At 52.0% G+C, this 17,776-nt stretch overlaps 1 protein-coding gene across 1 annotated transcript in view; it reads right to left on the bottom strand.

The window, feature by feature from the left end:
• LOC134428579 (ribosome biogenesis protein BOP1-like) overlaps positions 1-17,776 on the bottom strand; it is a 90,035-nt gene that overhangs the window by 65,523 nt on the left and 6,736 nt on the right. The window contains exon 3 of the mRNA XM_063175398.1: positions 13,459-13,569. Within this exon, the coding sequence (XP_063031468.1) occupies positions 13,459-13,569 (111 nt within the window). The remainder of the gene's footprint in view (positions 1-13,458; positions 13,570-17,776) is intronic.

The raw sequence follows: 17,776 nt of genomic DNA, 5'->3' as shown, positions 1-17,776 counted from the left end.
AAGCAGAAATATAATAAAAAAGCAGGCTATAACACAAAAGAATGAATACAGAAAAGCAGAAATAAAAATGGTGGAATAAAATGAAGTAGGAATATTAAAAAAGGAATATTTAAAAAAACAGTAATATTAAAATAAGCAGGTATATAAAAAAATCAGGAATTAAAAGAGGTTGAATAAAAAAAAGAGGAATAAAAAAAAAGTTGGAATATTAAAAAAGCAAAAAATGACAAAGCAGGAATACAAAGAAAGCAGAAATATTAAAAAAGCAGGAATATTAAAAACGCAGGACTACGACAAAAAGGAATACAAAAAAGCAGGAATACAAAGAAAGGTGAAATATTAAAAAAAAGAGGAATATTTCAAAAAATCAAGAATATAACAAAAAGCAGGAATTTAAAAAAGGTGGAATATAACAAAAAGCAGGAATACAAAAAAAGCCGGAGTAGAAAAAAGCAGGAATATTAACAAAAGGTGGAAAATATATTAAAAAAAGTAAGAATATAAAAAAATGAGGAAAGTTTCCGCTCGCTCCGGGTCATTCCAATGTTTGGGTGATGTCATTCCTTCCACACGGAAAAAGCTTTTCCTGCCCAAACGGGGGAATTTAACCGGGGAATTTAACCCTTTCCTGCCCAAACGGGGGAATTTAACCCCTTCACTGCCGAAATGGGGGAATTTAACCCCTTCACTGCCTAAACTGGGGAATTTAACCCTTTCCTGCCCCAAACTGGGGAATTTAACCCATCACTGCCGAAATGGGGGAATTTAACCCTTTCCTGCCCAAACGGGGGAATTTAACCCTTTCCCTGCCGAAATGGGGAATTTAACCCTATCACTGCCTAAACTGGGAATTTAACTGGGGAATTTAACCCTTTCCTGCCCAAATGGGGGAATTTAACCCTTTCCCCGCCCAAATTGGGGAATTTAACTGGTGAATTTAACCCTTTCCTGCCCAAACTGGGGAATTTAACCCTTTCACTGCCGAAACGGGGGAATTTAACCCTTTCCTGCCCAAATGGGGGAATTTAACCCTTTCCCCGCCCAAATTGGGGGAATTTAACTGGGGAATTTAACCCTTTCCTGCCCAAACTGGGAATTTAACCCTTTGCTGCCCAAACTGGGGAATTTAACCCTTTCACTGCCCAAATTGGGGAATTTAACTGGGGAATTTAACCCTTTCACTGCTGAAACTGGGGAATTTAACCCTTTCCTGCCCAAACTGGGGAATTTAACTGGGGGATTTAACCCTTTCCTGCCCAAATTGGGGAATTTAACCCTTTCACTGCCCAAATGGGGAATTTAACCCTTTCCTGCCCAAATTGGGGGATTTAACCCCTTTCCTGCCGAAATTGGGGAATTTAACCCTTGCGGGCTGGAACGGCCCAAGCCCGATCCCTTTAAATTGGGGAATTTAACCCTTTCCTGCCCAAATTGGGGGATTTAACCCCTTTCCTGCCGAAATTGGGGAATTTAACCCTTGCGGGGCTGGAACGGCCCAAGCCCGATCCCTTTAACCCTTTGTGGGGCGGATCCCGACCATCCCGGCTCCTTTAACCCTTTGTGGGGTGGCTGATCCCGGGATTATCCAAATTTTCCATCTCCCAGCCTCCGTTTTCCCAAATTCCAGCCTTGGTTAACCCAAATTCCAGCCTCAGTTTTCCCATCTTTCCCCCCAAATTTCAGCCCCATTTCTTACCAAATTCCAGCCCTTTTATCCCACTTTTCTGTCTTGGTTTTCCAGAATTCCAGCCTTTTTTATCCCTATTTCCAGCTCCTTTACCCCCAAATCTCCAGCCTTGGTTTGCCCAAATTTCCAGACCCAGTTCCCTCAAATTTCAGCCCAGTTTTCCCAAATTCCAGCCCTTTTATCCCACTTTTCAGCCTTGGTTTTCCCTAATTTTCCACCCCACTTCTGCCAAATTCCAGCCCCATTCTCCCAAATTCCAGCCTCAGTTTTCCCAATTTCCAGCCTCAGTTTTCCCAATTTTCCAGCCCCATTCTCCCAAATTCCAGCATCAGTTCTCCAAATTCCAGCCTTGGTTTTCCCCAAATTCCAGCCTCAGTTTTTCCCAAATTTCAGCCCCTTTCCCCCAGATTCCAGCCTTGGTTTTCCCAAAATTCCAGCCCTTTTATCCCACTTCGCAGCCTTGGTTTTCCCAATTCCTGCCCCATTCTTCCCAAATTTCAGCCCCACTTCTCCCAGTGTCAAGCCCCTGCTTTCCCAAATTCCAGCCTCAGTTTTCCCAATTTTCCAGCCCCATTCTCCCAAATGTCAGCCTCAGTTTTCCCAAATTCCAGCACTGGTCTTCCCAAAATTCCAGCCCTTTTATCCCACTTTTCAGCCTTGATTTTCCCAACTTTCAGCTCAAATTTTCCCAAATTCCAGCCTCAGTTTTCTCAATTTTCCAGCCCCATTCTCCCAAATCCCAGACCTGGTTTTCCCAAATTCTAGCCCCGTTCTCCCAACTTTCAGCTCGACTTTTTCCAAATTCCAGCCTCATTTTCCCAATTTCCAGCCTTGGTTCTTCCGACTTCCAGCCCCACTTTTCCTAAATTCCAGCCCTACTTTTTCCAAACTCCAGCCCCATTTTTCCTAAATTCCAGCCCCACTTTTCCCAAATTCCAGCCCCAATTTCCCCTGTCCATCCTTCCCTGTGCTTCTCCTCCTGCACATTCCCCAAATTTCCCTTTTATCCCAACCCCTCCCTTCCCATTATTTAGGAATTGCCCTTTCCCATTTCCATGTCCATGGAATTATCCGGATTTATAAACATCCATGGATTTATCCCACAGGTGGGAAATGCGTTTTTCCTGGTGGGAAAAGTCTGGAAAACTCCCATGGAATTCCAGATAAAACCCCAAAATTCCCCATTCTGGGAATTCTGGAGGTTCATCCGTGGAAAAGGGGAAGGTCTCCACATTCCCAGGGGGTTTTCCTGCTTTTCCAAAGGATGAAAATTCCAGGAAAACCCTCAGTGGATGTGCCCTGGACTGGGGAATCCTGCTGGGAATTCTCCCTGCTGGGAAGGGAATAAAAATTATGGAAAAAAAGGGAAAAGGGACCTGGAGGGAATTGGTGGATGGAGAGAGGTGGAAAATCGGGATTTATGTGGAAAAAGCAGGATCTGAAATGATGGAAAACAGGGAAAAGCAGGGTCTGAAATGATGGAAAATCAGGATTTGTGTGGAAAAGTTGGATCTGAAATGATGGAAAATCGGGATTTGTGTTTTAAAGCAGGATCTGAAATGATGGAAAACAGGGTAAAGTTGGATCTGAAACGATGGAAAATCGGGATTTGTGTGGAAAAGCAGGATCTGAAACGATGGAAAATGGGGAAAAGGAGAATCTGAAATGATGGAAAACAGGGAAAAGTTGGATCTGAAATGATGGAAAATTGGGATTTGTGTGGAAAAGCAGGATCTGAAATTATGGAAAACGGGGAAAAGCAGGATCTGAAATGATGGAAAATCAGGATTTGTGTGGAAAAGCAGGATCTGAAATTATGGAAAACGGGGAAAAGCAGGATCTGAAATGATGGAAAATCAGGATTTGTGTGGAAAAGCAGGATCTGAAATTATGGAAAATGGGGAAAAGGAGCATTTGAAATGATGGAAAACAGGGAGAAGGAGAATCTGAACTGATGGAAAACAGGGAAAAGGGGGATCTGAAATGATGGAAAATTGGGATTTGTGTGGGAAAGCAGGATCTGAAATGATGGAAAACGGGGAAAAGTTGGATCTGAAATGATGGAAAATCGGGATTTGTGTGGGAAAGCAGGAACTGAAACAATGGAAAATGGGGAAAAGGAGGATCTGTAATGATGGAAAATCAGGATTTGTGTGGGAAAGCAGGATCTGAAATGATGGAAAACAGGGAAAAGGGGGATCTGAAATGATGGAAAACAGGGAAAAGGGGGATCTGAAATGATGGAAAATCGGGATTTGTGTGGGAAAGCAGGATCTGAAATGATGGAAAATGGGGAAAAGGAGAATCTGAAATGATGGAAAATCGGGATTTGTGTGGAAAAGCAGGAACTGAAACAATGGAAAATGGGGAAAAGGAACGGCCTGGAGGGAATTTATGGATGCAGGGAGGAGGAAAGCCGGGATTAGTGTGGAAATTCGGGACGGGAGCCGTCGGAAGAGGCCGGGAAGCCACAGGAGCCGCAGGATGCGAAGGGAGCGCGGGGAGAGGCTGGAAAAGCCGGAAAAGCCGGAAAAGCTGGAAAAGCCGGAAAAGCTGGAAAAGGCCGGGATGGGATCCCGAGAGGGAGGGTTCGGGATCGGGATCGTCTGACACGGAAACACCGGCGGGACAATAATGGGAACAACAACAGCGAGCTGCTGGAAATCCCGGATCAGAGCCGGCCCCGAAACCGGCCGGCAGCGGGAGAGCCCCGGAGCCCTCGGGAACTCGGGATCGGGGAGGGCACGGCCAAGGAATGCCGGGGGGTTTCGGAATTCCAGGGGGTTTTCGGAATTCCAGGGGGTTTTCGGAATTCCAGGAGGGTTTCGGAATTCCAGGGGGTTTTTCCAGGGGGGTTTGGGAATTCCAGGGGATTTTCGGAATTCCAGGGGGTTTTTCCAAGGGGTTTTCAGAATTCCAAGGGGTTTTCGGAATTCCAGGGGGTTTTGGGAATTCCAGGGGGTTTTGGGAATTCCAGGGGGTTTTTCCAGGGGTGTTTCTGAATTCCAGGGGGTTTTTCCAGTGGGGTTTGGGAATTCCAGGGGGTTTTGGGAATTCCAGGGCGTTTTCCAAGGAAAGGCAGAGCAGGGGGGTGGGACATCCATCCCTGAGCCAAAAATCTGAGATGGGATCGGGGGATCCTTGGGATGGAGGGGAAATTGGGATTGTGCCGGGTGGGAATGGATGGGAAAGGGGGGAAGATGGGGATGGAAAGTGGGGAAATGGAGCTGGAAATTGGGAAAAATGGGGCTAGAATTTGGGAAAAATGGGGATGGATATTGGTGGAAATGGGGCTGGAATGTGCAAAAAACGGGGCTGAAAACTGGGAAAACTGGGGCTGGAAACTGGGAAAACTGGGGGTGAAATGTAGGGAAAATGGGGCTGGAAGTTGGGAGAATCAGAGGTGGAAGTTGGGAAAGTGGGACTGGAAATTGGGAAAGTGGAGCTGGAATTTGGGAGAATCGTTGCTGAAAGTTGGGAAAACTGGAGGTGGAAAGTGGGAGAACTGGGACTGGAAGTTGGGAGAACTGGGGCTGAAATAGGGGAAAATGGCGCTGGAAGATGGCAAAAAAGGGGCTGAAATCTGGGAAAGTGGGGCTGAAATGTGGGGAAAATGGAGCTGGAATTTGGGAAAAATGGAGCTGGAATTTGAGAAGAATCAGTGTTGAAAGTTGGGAAACTGAGGCTGGAAGCTGGGAAAACAGGATGTGGAATTTGGGAGAACTGAGGCTGGAATTTGGGCACCCCAGGCTGTTCCCTCACAAACCATTCCCTGGTTTTGGAGCTAAACCCATGGATTCCCACCCCCATTCCTGTCCTTAACCCATTCCTGACCCCAGCCCCATTCCCAAATCCCGAGCAGCTGCTCCCAGTCACACTCCCAATCCCCAGCCCCTCTCCCAGTCCCTCATTGCCAATCCTCCACCCCCATCCAGCTGCTCCCATTCCCATTCCCATTCCCATTCCTGTCCAGCTGACCCAGCCCCATTCTCATTCCCAGTCCTGTCCAGCTGACCCAGCCCCATTCTCATTCCCAGTCCTCCATTCCCATCCAGCTGCTCTCAATCCCATTCCCATCCAGCTGCTCCCATTCCCATTCCCATTCCCGTCCAGCTGACCCAGCCCCATTCTCATTCCCAGTCCTCCATTCCCATCCAGCTGCTCTCATTCCCAATCTCAATCCCAATCCCCCATCCCCAATCCCCCACTCCCAATCCCATTCCCCCATTTCCAATCCCCATTACCTCATTCCCAGTCCCATTATCTCATTCCCATTCCTCAATCCCAGTCCCCACTGCCATTATCCCATTCCCATTTCCATTATCCTATTCCTCCATTCCCATTCCCAATCCCCCATTCCCATTCCCCAATTCCCAATCCCCCATTTCCAATCCCATCATCCCACTACCATTCTCATTATCGCATTCCCGTTACCTCATTCCCATTCCCCCATTCCTATTCCCAGTGCCCCATTCCCACTATCCCCTTCCCAATCCCAGTCCCCATTCTCATTCCCAATCCCATTACCCCATTCCCACTATCCCACTCCCATTATCCCAATCCCATTATCCCATTCCCACTATCCCATTCCCATTATCTCAATCCCATTATCCCATTCCCACTATCCCATTCCCATTATCCCATTCCCACTATCCCATTCCCATTATCCCACTCCCATTATCCCATTCCCATTATATCAATCCCATTATCCCATTCCCACTATCCCATTCCCATTGTCCCATTCCCATTATCCCACTCCCACGATCCCATTCCCACTATCCCATTCCCATGATCCCACTCCCATTATCTCAATCCCATTATCCAATTCCCATTATCCTATTCCCATTATCGTATTCCCCATTCCCATTACCCCATTCCCATTATCCAATTCCCATTATCCTATTCCCCATTCCCACTATCTCATTCCCACTATCCCATTCCCATGATCCCACTCCCATGATCCCATTCCCACTATCCCACCCCCACTATCCCATCCCCACTATCCCATCCCCGCTATCCCATCCCCACTATCCCATCCCCACTATCCCATCCCCACTATCCCATCCCCGCTATCCCATCCCCACTATCCCACCCCCACTATCCCATCCCCACTATCCCATCCCCACTATCCCATCCCCGCTATCCCATCCCCATTATCCCATCCCCACTATCCCATCCCCACTATCCCACCCCCACTATCCCACCCCCGCTATCCCACCCCCACTATCCCATCCCCACTATCCCATCCCCGCTATCCCATCCCCACTATCCCATCCCCACTATCCCACCCCCACTATCCCACCCCCACTATCCCATCCCCACTATCCCATCCCCATTATCCCATCCCCACTATCCCATCCCCACTCCCCCGTTCCCATTATCTCATTCCCATTACCCCATTCCCCCACCTCCATTATCCCATCCCCACTATCCCATCCCCACTATCCCATCCCCATTATCCCATCCCCGCTATCCCATCCCCGCTATCCCATCCCCATTATCCCATCCCCACTATGCCATTCCCACTATCCCATCCCCGCTATCCCATCCCCGCTATCCCACCCCCACTATCCCATCCCCGCTATCCCATCCCCACTATCCCACCCCCACTATCCCATCCCCGCTATCCCATCCCCATTATCCCATCCCCACTATCCCATTCCCACTATGCCATTCCCACTATCCCATCCCCGCTATCCCATCCCCACTATCCCATCCCCACTCCCCCGTTCCCATTATCTCATTCCCATTACCCCATTCCCCCACCTCCATTATCCCATCCCCACTCCCCCGTTCCCACTATCCCACCCCCACTATCCCATCCCCACTGCCCCGTTCCCATTATTATCCCCGTTATCCCACACTCCCGTTCCCCGTCCGGGCCAGCCCGGCAGCTCCGCAGCACGGGCGGAGGGGAGGGGGCCCCTCGGGCCACGCTCGCTGCGGCGGCTCGGGAAGCAAAGCCGCGCTGCCAGCGGCACATTCCCGCTGCTCACTGCCCTGGAATTCTCCCCCTCCCGCTCCTCCGCCGGCTCCGGCGCTCGCAGCTCCCGATCCCGCCGGGAGCCTCCCCCCGGCCCCCGGCCCCCCCCGGCCCCCGGCGCGGCCGCGGAGGAGGGAACGGCCTTGGAAGCGCCGCCGCCGAGCCCTCATCCATCCCTCCATCCATCCATCCATTATCCCGACATCTGGAATTGTCATTCCGGGAGGAAACGGAGCCCCCGGCCGCTTCCTCCCGCCGGCAGCCCCGGCACATCCATCTCCGCTCCGGCCGGGAATGGGAATGGGAATGGGAGTGGGAATGGGAGTGGGAATGCCGCCGCAGCGCCGGCACGGGACCGGAGCGCGGCTCCGGCAGCGCCGGGAGCGGGCGCAGAGCAGGGAGCGGGACCGGGATCCCCGGGGCACCGGGATTGGGATCTGGGCCAGCCCCGGGGCACCGGCAGCGGGGTCAGAGCAGGGAGCGGGACCGGGATCTGTGCCAGCCCCGGGGCACCGGCAGCACCGGCAGCGGGGTCAGAGCAGGGAGCGGGATCGGGATCCCCGGGGCACCGGGATTGGCATCTGGGCCAGCCCCGGGGCACCGGCAGCGGGGTCAGAGCAGGGAGTGGGACCGGGATCCTTGGGGCACCGGAATTGGCATCTGGGCCAGCCCCGGGGCACCGGGAGCAGGAGCGGGGTCAGAGCAGGGAGCGGGACCGGGATCCTTGGGGCACCGGGATTGGGATCTGTGCCAGCCCCGGGCACCGGGAGCGAGGTCAGAGCAGGGCACCGGGAGCGGGATCTGTGCCAGCCCCGGGGCACCGGGAGCGGGGTCAGAGCACGGAGCCGGGATTGGGATCTGTGCCAGCCGCGGGGGAGCCGGGATTGGGATCGGTGCCTGCCCCGGGGCACCGGGAGCGGGGTCAGAGCAGGGCACCGGGATTGGGATCGGTGCCAGCCCCGGGGCACCGGGAGCGGGGTCAGAGCAGGGCACCGGGATTGGGATCGGTGCCAGCCCCGGGCACTGGGAGCGGGAGCGGGGTCAGAGCGGGAGCAAGATCGGGATCTGGGCCATCCCAGGGAAGTGGGATTGGGATCCGTGCCAGCCCCGGGAGCCGGGATCAGCTCTGGGCCATCGCTGTGACCCGGGACTGGCCCGGTGCCATCGCTGTGACCCGGGACTGTCTCTGTCCCAGCCCTGTGGGCCGGGACTGGCCCGGTGCCATTGCCGGGAGCCGGGCTCGCTCCGTGTCCCCCGCGGGGCCCGGGCCGGGAGCGCCGCCGCTGCCGCCGCCGTTTCTCCGCTGCATTTCCCGGGCACGGGGCCAGGCGGCCGCGGCGGGAGCGGGGCCAGGACGGATCCGTGCGGAGCGCGGGGGCAATTCCCGGGGAAAGCGCTCCCGGGGGCCGCTGCGGAGCCGCTCCAGCTTCTCCAGACCGGCTGCTGCTGCCGGCCGCGACTGCAGGTGCCGGGGAAGCGCAGACCGCCTCGGGACGCAGGGAATTCCGGGAGCGGATCCGGGATCCCAGCCCGGTCCGGATGGGGATCACCCGGGAATTCCATCCCAGCACCCCAGAGCCCAAAACCCAGCCCAACATCCCAATGTTCCATAGGAAACCATTCGCTGTTTCCCATCCCTCCAATCCCGTGGGGCAGCTCCTGCTATCCCGGGATGCTCCAGGCATGGAGCAGCCCCAGACTCTCTGAGAATTCCACCCCAAAAATCCCAATATTCCATAGGAAGCCATTCCCTGTTTTTCATCCCTTCAGCTTTTACACCAGATCCCTCCTCAGCTCTCCCAGAAAAACCCCTGGAAAAGGCTCTGGGATCGCCTGAAATTCCCATTTTCCAGCAATCCCAGCTCCTGCTGCGGATCCCTGCGTGCCCCAAGGGCTCCGGGACTGATCCCAAATGCAGCCCTGGGAAATCCGGCGGGGCAAACACGGATGGGTTGGGAATTGGGACTTCACTGGAAGCCTATAAACCATGGAATCCCGAAACCATGGAATCCCGAAACCATGGAATCCCAAACCATGGAATCCTATAAACCATGGAATCCTATAAACCATGGAATCCTAGAAACCACGGAATCCCAAACCATGGAATCCCAAACCATGGAATCCTATAAACCATGGAATCCCAAAACCACGTAATCCTATAAACCATGGAATCCCAAATCATGGAATCCCAAACCATGGAATCCTATAAACCATGGAATCCTATAAACCAAGGAATCCCAAAACCATGGAATCCCAAACCATGGAATCCTATGAACCATGGAATCCTAGAAACCATGGAATCCTATAAACCATGGAATCCTATAAACCATGGAATCCCAAACCATGGAATCCTATAAACCATGGAATCCCAAAACCACGTAATCCTATAAACCATGGAATCCCAAATCATGGAATCCCAAACCATGGAATCCTATAAACCATGGAATCCTATAAACCAAGGAATCCCAAGCCATGGAATCCCAAACCATGGAATCCTATAAACCATGGAATCCTAGAAACCATGGAATCCCAAACCATGGAATCCTATAAACCAAGGAATCCTATAATCCATGGAATCCCAAACCATGGAACCCTATGAACCAAGGAATCCCAAACCATGGAATCCCAAACCATGGAATCCCAAAACCATGGAATCCTATAAACCATGGAATCCCAAACCATGGAATCCTGAAACCATGGAATCCTATAAACCATGGAATCCCAAACCATGGAATCCCAAACCATGGAATCCCAAACCATGGAATCCTAGAAACCATGGAATCCTAGAAACCATGGAATCCCAAAACCACGGAATCCCAAACCATGGTATCCTATAAACCATGGAATCCTATAATCCATGGAATCCTATGAACCATGGAATCCTAGAAACCATGGAATCCTATAAACCATGGAATCCTAGAAACCGTGGAATCCCAAACCATGGAATCCTATAAACCATGGAATCCTATAAACCACGGAATCCCAAACCATGGAATCCCAAACCATGGAATCCCAAACCATGGAATCCTATAAACCATGGAATCCCAAACCATCGAATCCCAAAACCATGGATTCCTATAAATCATGGAATCCTATAAACCATGGAATCCTATAAACCATGGAATCCCAAACCATGGAATCCTAGAAACCATGGAATCCTATAAACCATGGAATCCTAGAAACCATGGAATCCCAAACCATGGAATCATATAAACCATGGAATCTCAAACCATGGAATCCTATGAACCATGGAATCCCAAACCATGGAATCCTATGAACCATGGAATCCCAAACCATGGAATCCTATGAACCATGGAATCCTATAAACCATGGAATCCCAAACCATGGAATCCCAAAACCATGGAATCCCAAAACCACGGAATCCTATGAACCATGGAATCCCAAAACCATGGAATCCCAAAACCATGGAATCCTATTAACCATGGAATCCCAAACCATGGAATTCTATAAACCATGGAATCCTATAAACCATGGAATCCTATGAACCATGGAATCCCAAAACCATGGAATCCCAAAACCACGGAATCCTATGAACCATGGAATCCCAAAACCATGGAATCCCAAAACCATGGAATCCTATAAGACATGGAATCCCAAACCATGGTATCCTATAAACGATGGAATCCCAAACCATGGAATCCTAGAAACCATGGAACCCCAAAACCCTAGGCAGACCTTTCCAGGGGGAATATTCCCAAAAATCCCACCTAACCCCCCCTCCAAGGTACTGCCTGAGGCCCTCCCCTCACCTCCAAAGGATTGTGAGGATTCTGACATCCCATAATTTCCACAATTTTACTGAAATCCAGGAAAAACCGCTCACATTTTACTGCCTAATTTCTCTGGTGTTCCTGAATAAAAAACTTTATCTGAGCACAATTCCCAAAATTCCCTCCCTTGGTTAATCCCTGTGTTCACAAGGTGAAATCCAGGGAAAACTTTCCTTAGGGCAGGGTCAGGAATTATTTAGGATCCGGATACGATGGAGCCATTCCCGAAATTCCAGGATAAGGAGAACCAAAGGCAAATCCTGGAGTTTTCCCGAGTTTTTCCAGGGTTTTTTTGGGAACAAAGGCTCTGGAACGGCTCAGGGCCGGGATCAGCGCTCCCCCCTCTGGCAGCTCCGGGGATGCGTTCCTGAGCTCTCCCTCACATTCCCAGAATTGTTATTCCAGAGAAATCCCATTGAACCCGGCTCCGGAGGCAGCCTTGGCTCAGGAGGAGCCTCTGGAAAAATCTCCAGGATTTCCCTGGGGGGTTTTGGGATCTCCCTGGAATTCGGCGGCGCCGTCATGATCCCATTATCCCATCCCCGACCCCATTATCCCATCCCCGACCCCATTATCCCATCCCCGACCCCATTATCCCATTCCCGGTGTATCCCAGCCCTTCCCAGGCCATTTTTCCAGCCGTAATTCCGGATTTCTCCCCCTCTCCGAGGTTCTGTCCCGCTCGGGGCTGCGGCTCCCAGGGCCTTTTCCAGGAGAATTCCGGGCTCCGGCCGCCCCCGGAGCGCCGGGAATTGCCAGGGCCGGTAATGGATTGAGCAGGGATCGGGGAAGGGCCCAGCCCTGCGGACATTCCAGAGCTCTTCCCGAGGTTTCTCCGAGGCTGGGAACCCTGGGAAAGCTCAGGGAGCTCTGGAATTCTGGAGCAGGAGCGTCGGGAGTGATCCCACATGGAATTCGCAGCGTTCCCGAAATTCCCTCCCTCCCCAGAGCCGACACAGAGACGGAAATCAGGGAATTGCAGAGATTGGAAAAGGCCAACCTCGGTCTTCTCTCCATCCCACATCCACAGGGATGGGAATTCCAGCTGGGAATGGGGATCCCAACCCAGAATTCCAGCTGGGAATGGGGATCCCAGCCCAGAATTCCAGCTGGGAATGGGGATCCCAACATGGAATTCCAGCTGGGAATGGGGATCCCAACATGGAATTCCAGCTGGGAATGGGGATCCCAGCCCAGAATTCCAGCTGGGAATTGAGATCTCAGCCCAGAATTCCAGCTGGGAATGAGGATCCCAACATGGAATTCCAGCTGGGAATTGAGATCCCAACCCAGAATTCCAGCTGGGAATGGGGATCCCAACATGGAATTCCAGCTGGGAATGGGGATCCCAGCCCAGAATTCCAGCTGGGAATGGGGATCCCAACCCAGAATTCCAGCTGGGAACGGGGATCCCAACATGGAATTCCAGCTGGGAATTGAGATCCCAACCCAGAATTCCAGCTGGGAATTGAGATCTCAGCCCAGAATTCCAGCTGGGAATGGGGATCCCAACATGGAATTCCAGCTGGGAATGGGGATCCCAGCCCAGAATTCCAGCTGGGAATGGGGATCCCAGCCCAGCCACGTCCCCATCCCACATCCACAGGGATGGGAAATCCTGGGAATGGGATTCCAGCCAGGAATTCCAGCTGGGAATGGCAATTCCAGCCTGGCCACATCCCACACCCACAGGGATGGGAATTCCAGATGGGAATGGGGATCCCAGGAAGGCTGGAATATTTTTTGGAATATTCCCAAAAATCCCAACCTGAGGCCATTCCTTGGGTCCTGTCCCATTCCCTGGGAGCAGATCCCACCCTGGATCCCCTCAATCCCAATTTTCTCCGGGATGAGCTCCAACAGCTGCTCCAGACTTTTCCCAAATCCATCATTTCTCCCAGACACCGAATCCATCACTTCCATCACACCAAATCCATCAGTTCCATCTCAGATCCAAGATAAAATTCCGCAAATTCCATGAATTTTTGGGACCCTACCTCCTCATCCGAGCTGTCCTCCTCGTACTCGTCGTGGACAACCAAATCCTGCTTCCCTTCCAAGGGGGAATCGTCTTCCAAGGCTTTCCTCTTCCCAGGAGCCCCTTTGGCCTGGAAAACCGGGAAAGAGCAGCTCAGTGAAATCCCAGCACGAAATTCCCGAGATTTTTTGTGCCAGGGAAGGAAAGGAGATCGTTAATCCCAGCCTGGAAGGGATTGGGATGGGAACGGGAAATTCCTCGGGATGAGGAGCCAGGAAACAGAGCAGGTATGGATCCATGGAAAAGGGGCTGTGGAACACCAGGGAAAGGTGAGAGTTCTGCCCCGCTCAGATCCCAGCTGGAATTTGGATCTGACACCAGAGAGCTTTGGGAATGAGCTGGGAATGGGTAAGGGGAGCAGGGAATTCCAGGAGAATCACAGAGCCTTTTCCAGGGGTTTTTTCTGGGACAGCTGCAGAGGGGATTGGGATGGGAAACAGGGAATGGCTTCCCATGGAATAGTGGCATTTTGGGATGGAATTCCCAGAGAATCCGGGGCTGCTCCAGCCCTGGAATAGCAGGGAATGGGATCATCCCTGAAATCCCCTCCATTCCCACCCCATTGCCAGCATTCCTGCCCTTTCCAGGAGGGAATTCCCAGGGAATCCCACCCCATTCCCACCCCCCTTATCCCGGATTTTCCCCTCTCATCCCAGGATTCCCAAGTTTTGGGATTGAGGAGAATCCTCCCCATTCCTAGGAGCCCCAAATTCCCTCGTTCTGCCCCAATTTCTGGGAAGAAAAGGGAAATTGCAGAGGAGAATTCCAGAGCCTTTTCCAGGGGATTTCTGGGAGAGCTGCAGAGGGGATTGGGGTGGGAAACAGGGAATGGCTGCCCATGGAAAATTGGGATTTGGGGATGGAATTCCCAGGGAATCCAGGGCTGCCTCAGGGGGATTGGGATTCAGGGAATGACTGGAAAAGTGGGATTTATGTCAGGATAACTTTCAGGGATGACTGGAAAAGCAGGGTCAGGATTCAGGGAATGGTTGGAAAAGTGGGATTGGGATTTGGGTTAGGATTCAGGGAATGACTGGAAAATTGGGGTTGGGATTTGTGATTCAGGGAATGATTGGAAAAGCAGGGTCAGGATTCAGGGAATGGTTGGAAAAGTAGGATCAGGATCCAGGTTTCATTGGAAAAGCAGGATTTGTGTCAGGATTCAGGGAATGACGGGAAAATCAGGGTCAGGATTCAGGGAATGGTTGGAAAAGTAGAATTTGTGTCAGAATTCAGAGAATGACTCGAAGAATGGGGTCAGGATTCAGGGAATGATTGGAAAAGCAGGAACAGAATTCAGGGATGAGTGGAAAAATGGGATTGGGGTCAGGAATCAGAGATTTAGGGAATGATTGGAAAAGAGGAGTTGGGATTCAGGGAATGACTGGAAAAGTGAGGTCAGGATTCAGGGAATGATTGGAAAAGCAGGATTGGGGTCAGGATTCAGGGATTCAGGGAATGATTGGAAAAGCAGGATCAGGATTTAGGGATGATTGGAAAAATGGGATCAGAATTCATGCAATGATTGGAAAAGTGGTATGAGGATTCAGGGAATGACTGGAAAAGCAGGGTTTGTGTCAGGGTTCAGGGAACAGTCAGAAAAGCAGGATCAGGATCCAGGTTTGATTGGAAAAGCAGGAATTGCGTCGGGATCCAGGGAATAATTGGAAAATCGGGGTCAGGATTCAGTGATGATTGGAAAAGCAGGGTCAGGATTCAGAGAATGACTGGAAAAGCAGGATCGGGATTCAGGGAATGGATGGAAAAGCAGGATTAGTGTCAGGATTCAGGGAATGGTTGGAAAATTGGGGTTGGGATTTGGGATTCAGGGAATGACTGGAAAAGCAGGGTCAGGCTTCAGTGAATGATTGGAAAAGCAGGGTCAGGATCAGGATTCAGGGAATTACTTGAAGAGTGGGGTCAGGATTAAGAGAATGATTGGAAAAGCAGGATTGGTGTTGGGATTCAGGGAATGGTTGGAAAAGCAGGATTGGTGTCAGGATTCAGGGAATGGTTGGAAAAGCAGGATTGGTGTCAGGATTCAGGGAATGGTTGGAAAAGCAGGATTGGTGTCAGGATTCAGGCATTCAGGGAATGGTTGGAAAAGCAGGATTAGTGTTGGGATTCAGGGAATGACTGGAAAAGTGGGATTGGGATTCAGGAAATTACTTGAAGACTGAGGTCAGGATTAAGAGAATGATTGGAAAAGCAGGATCAGGATTCAGGGAGTGGTTGGAAAAGCAGGAATTGTGTTGGGATCCAGGGAATAATTGGAAAATCAGGGTCAGGATTCAGTGATGATTGGAAAAGCAGGGTCAGGATTCAGAGAATGGTTGGAAAAGCAGGATCGGGATACAGGGAATGGATGGAAAAGCAGGATCGGGATTCAGGGAATGATTGGAAAATTGGGGTCAGGATCCAGGGAATGGTTGGAAAAGCAGGTTTTGTGTCGGGATCCAGGGAATGGTTGGAAAATCGGGGTCAGGATCCAGGGAACAACTGGAAAAGCAAGGTCAGGATCCAGGGAATGGTTGGAAAATCAGGATCATGATCCAGGGAAGGGCTGCAAACCGGGCTGAGGACGGGGCTCTGATGGCTAAAGCAGCCCCGGCGCTCCCGGCGGGAGCTGTGAAACCCGCGCTGTCCCGGGCAGATCCGGGGGCACGGCCGGAGCAGGGATGGGATTACCGGCAAAACAAAGGCGGCTTTAAGGGCCGCAGGAGCCCCGCGGGGAGCCGGGATAGCCGGGATAACGCTTTTCCCAGGTTTTTGGCGCTGGGATGGGGCTGGAGTTGGGTTTCACCTTCCCCGGCTGCCCCCGCCCGCCTGCGGCCGGAGACGGAAAATCCCGGAAAACCCCGGCGTGACCGGCCTGGCCCGGGCCGGCCCGGGCTGTCCCAGTCCATCCCAGTCTGTCCCAGTTCATCCCAGTCTGTCCCTGTCTGTCCTGGTCTGTCCCAATGCCTCCCAGTCTGTCCCAGTCCATCCCAGTCTGTCCCGGTTCATCCCAGTCTGTCCCAGTTCATCCCAGTCTGTCCCAGTTCATCCCAGTCTGTCCCAGTCCATCCCAGTCTGTCCCAGTTCATCCCAGTCTGTCCCAGTTCATCCCAGTCTGTCCCAGTTCATCCCAGTCTGTCCCTGTCTGTCCTGGTCTGTCCCCGTTCATCCCAGTCCGTCCCTGTCTGTCCCAGTCCCTCCTCGTCTGTCCCAGTCCATCCCAGTCCGTCCCAGTCTGTCCTGGTCTGTCCCTGTTTGTCCCAGTTCATCCCAGTCTGCCCCAGTGCATCCCAGTCCGTCCCAGTCTGTTCCAGTCAGTCCCAATCTCAATCCCAGTCTGTCCTGGTCTGTCCCAGTCTGTCCTGGTCTGTCCCAGTCTGTCCTGGTCTGTCCCAGTGCCTCCCAGTCTGTCCCAGTTCATCCCAGTCTGTCCTGGTCTGTCCCAGTGCCTCCCAGTCTGTCCCAGTTCACCCCAGTCTGTCCCAAATTCCATAAATACCCCACTTCTCCACAAAGTCCCCCTGCTTTTCCATGAAAAACCCCAACAGTGCTGGAGCACCGTGGGAGCAGCCCTGGAAAAGCTTGGGAGCTCTGGGAAAAGCCCTGGAGTGGTTTGGGAAGAGCCTGGAGAGGTTTGGGAGCTGTGGAATGAGAGCTGAAGCAATTTGGAATCTTTAGGAAAAATCCTGGAGCAGTGTATGAGCTCTGGGAAGAGCCTGGAGAGGTTTGGGAGCTGTGGAAAGGAGCTGAAGCAATTTGGAATCTTTAGGAAAAATCCTGGAGCAGTGTGGGAGCTCTGGGAGCAGCCCTGGAGTGGTTTGGGAACATCCCTGGAAAGGTCTGGGAGCTCTGGGAAGGGCCCTGGAGGGGTTTGGGAGCTGTGGAAAGGAGCTGAAGTAATTTGGAATCTTTAGGAAAAATCCTGGAGCAGTGTGGGAGCTCTGGGAACAGCCCTGGAGTGGTTTGGGAACATCCCTGGAAAGGTCTGGGAGCTCTGGAGCAGTTTGGGATTAAGGAAAATCCTTGGAGTGGGGTAGGAAGAGCCCTGGAAAATATTGGGAGCTCTGGGAGCAACCCTGGAAAGCTTTGGGAGCTCTGGGAACAGCCCTGGAGCAATTGGGAAGCTTTGGGAAAAGTCCTGGAGTGGTTTGGGAGCTCTGGGAATAACCCTGCAGAAAAGTGGGAACAGCCCTGGAAAAGTCTGGGAGCTCTGGGAAGAGCCCTGGAGAAAAGTGGGAGCTCTGGGAATAACCCTGGAGCAATTGGGAAGGTTTGGGAAC

Source organism: Melospiza melodia, chromosome 1 (genome assembly GCF_035770615.1).
Source record: "Melospiza melodia melodia isolate bMelMel2 chromosome 1, bMelMel2.pri, whole genome shotgun sequence".
NCBI lineage: Eukaryota > Metazoa > Chordata > Aves > Passeriformes > Passerellidae > Melospiza > Melospiza melodia.
This window is presented reverse-complemented; position numbering and strand designations above follow the sequence as displayed.